We start from the raw sequence: 1741 nt of genomic DNA on the forward strand, positions 1-1741 counted from the left end.
ATGTTATATATGTTATAACTTACATATATGTATATAAGTGATATACCTAGGTGTTGTATTATATTACTGTATAATGTATGTGTTATCTGTTTTGTATAATATATTTTATACAGAAAGACTATATATGTAATATAACAACACATATAAGTGTTATATAATAACACTTTTAAACACACATAGATAAAATTATAACGTGTATATATAAAGTGCTATATAATAACACTTAAGTGTTATAATACTTAGAAGTATATTATGTAATATATATGAGTGGATAATATACATATACACAAGTGATACAAAGCACTTGTATATATGCGGTAAATACATAAGTGTGATATATACATACATAAAAGTGTGATATGAGTGTTGTAGATAGAAGTATGTATTTAAAAGTATTACTTATGTAAGTGTAATGCTTTTATAAAACTTATAATCCTTAGGTGTTATATTAGTCTTAGAGCTTGGGGAATGTGCAGTACGGTGTGGGACTCCTCAGCCCGCGTGTCACTGCACATTCCCCCAAAGAGTGCCATGGATCCCCCCAAAGAAGAGTGTGAGTTAACACAATGACTGCACACCCCTGCTACAGCATCCCACCAGACTACACACCCCTCCACTCCCGCTGCACAATCCTGTCAACGACCATCAATTCCCACCACCTCCTGTGACCTCCAGCACATTCTCACTACGGAATCCTGCCAATCCCCGCCACATCCCACTGATTCCTGCCAGTTCCCATGTTTGGGCATCTTCTCTAGATCCCAGCACCATCCAGAAAAGATCATCCTGGAACCCACTGCAAGCCACCAGTGACTCCCGCAGCAAGCCTTGCAACACCTGCATCATGAGCACACACACACACCCACCCCCCCTCCGATACCAACAGTGCTGTGGACCGCACAGACACACCCCCACAAAGCCAAGACACGCGTACGTACTCTTGCTGGCACGGTGAGGGATGGGCACGGCCACGCTCTTGCCCCGCTCGCTGTCCTGGGGCTTGGGCGGGGAGGCTGTGAAGCGGCAGATGCCGGGCTCCGAGGGGGTGCTCATGGAGGTCATGCTGTCGGCGTTGTCGGTGGTGCCGGTGGTCATCTGGTCGGAGGAGCTGTCCGAGATGAAGCACTCCGTGATCTCAAACTTGGCGTGCTGCAGCTGCTCCTCCAGCTTGGCGTGCTCGTAGGCGCGAGCCAGCTCCTCGTAGGTGGATGAGGCACTCTCCGTTGACACCATGCTGTTCCGCCCCTTGTCTGAGGGGGAGAGGATGCATCACCTACCTGGGAATTTTCCCTGGGAATGCCGCTTCCCACACCCTTCTTGCCATGGGAATGCTCAGGAGCCACTGCCGTGCTCCTAGAGGGGACCAGGAGGGACCTCTCCAAGCAGAGCCCAGGGCAGGGGCCACCGCCACCAGGAACTCGCAGAAAGTGCCAGACCGGGCACCAGCACCCAGGGCTCAGTCCCAGCATCTGTCCAATTCACACCACTGCTTGTAAGCTTTACTACAAGTCATAACACCCATTGCAACCCCGCTGCGTGCAGCCAACAGCACACGGCTCTTGCAGGGGAAGCCGTGGTTCCTCACCCCTGCTGACCAACAGTCGGGCACCCCAACCGCACACTCTGGGGTCACCCCCAGTGAGCCCCGGTACCCCAAACTCACATATCCCGGCTAGCAGCAGCCCCTGGAACCCCAGTACCACCCCAGCCCTGCCGTACCCGTGTCCTGAGAGAGGCTGGG

General features: G+C 50.7%; 1 protein-coding gene across 1 annotated transcript in view; it reads right to left on the reverse strand.

The window, feature by feature from the left end:
• Window positions 1-938: 938 nt before the first annotated feature.
• Window positions 939-1741, reverse strand: part of DSCAML1 (Down syndrome cell adhesion molecule like 1) — a gene marked incomplete at both ends in the record, with an annotated part of 23382 nt that continues 22579 nt past the window's right edge. The window contains one exon of the mRNA XM_010083071.1: window positions 939-1268. Coding sequence (XP_010081373.1) covers window positions 939-1268 — 330 coding nt within the window. The remainder of the gene's footprint in view (window positions 1269-1741) is intronic.

Source organism: Pterocles gutturalis, unplaced genomic scaffold, assembly GCF_000699245.1.
Source record: "Pterocles gutturalis isolate BGI_N339 unplaced genomic scaffold, ASM69924v1 scaffold18045, whole genome shotgun sequence".
NCBI classification, from domain to species: domain Eukaryota; kingdom Metazoa; phylum Chordata; class Aves; order Pterocliformes; family Pteroclidae; genus Pterocles; species Pterocles gutturalis.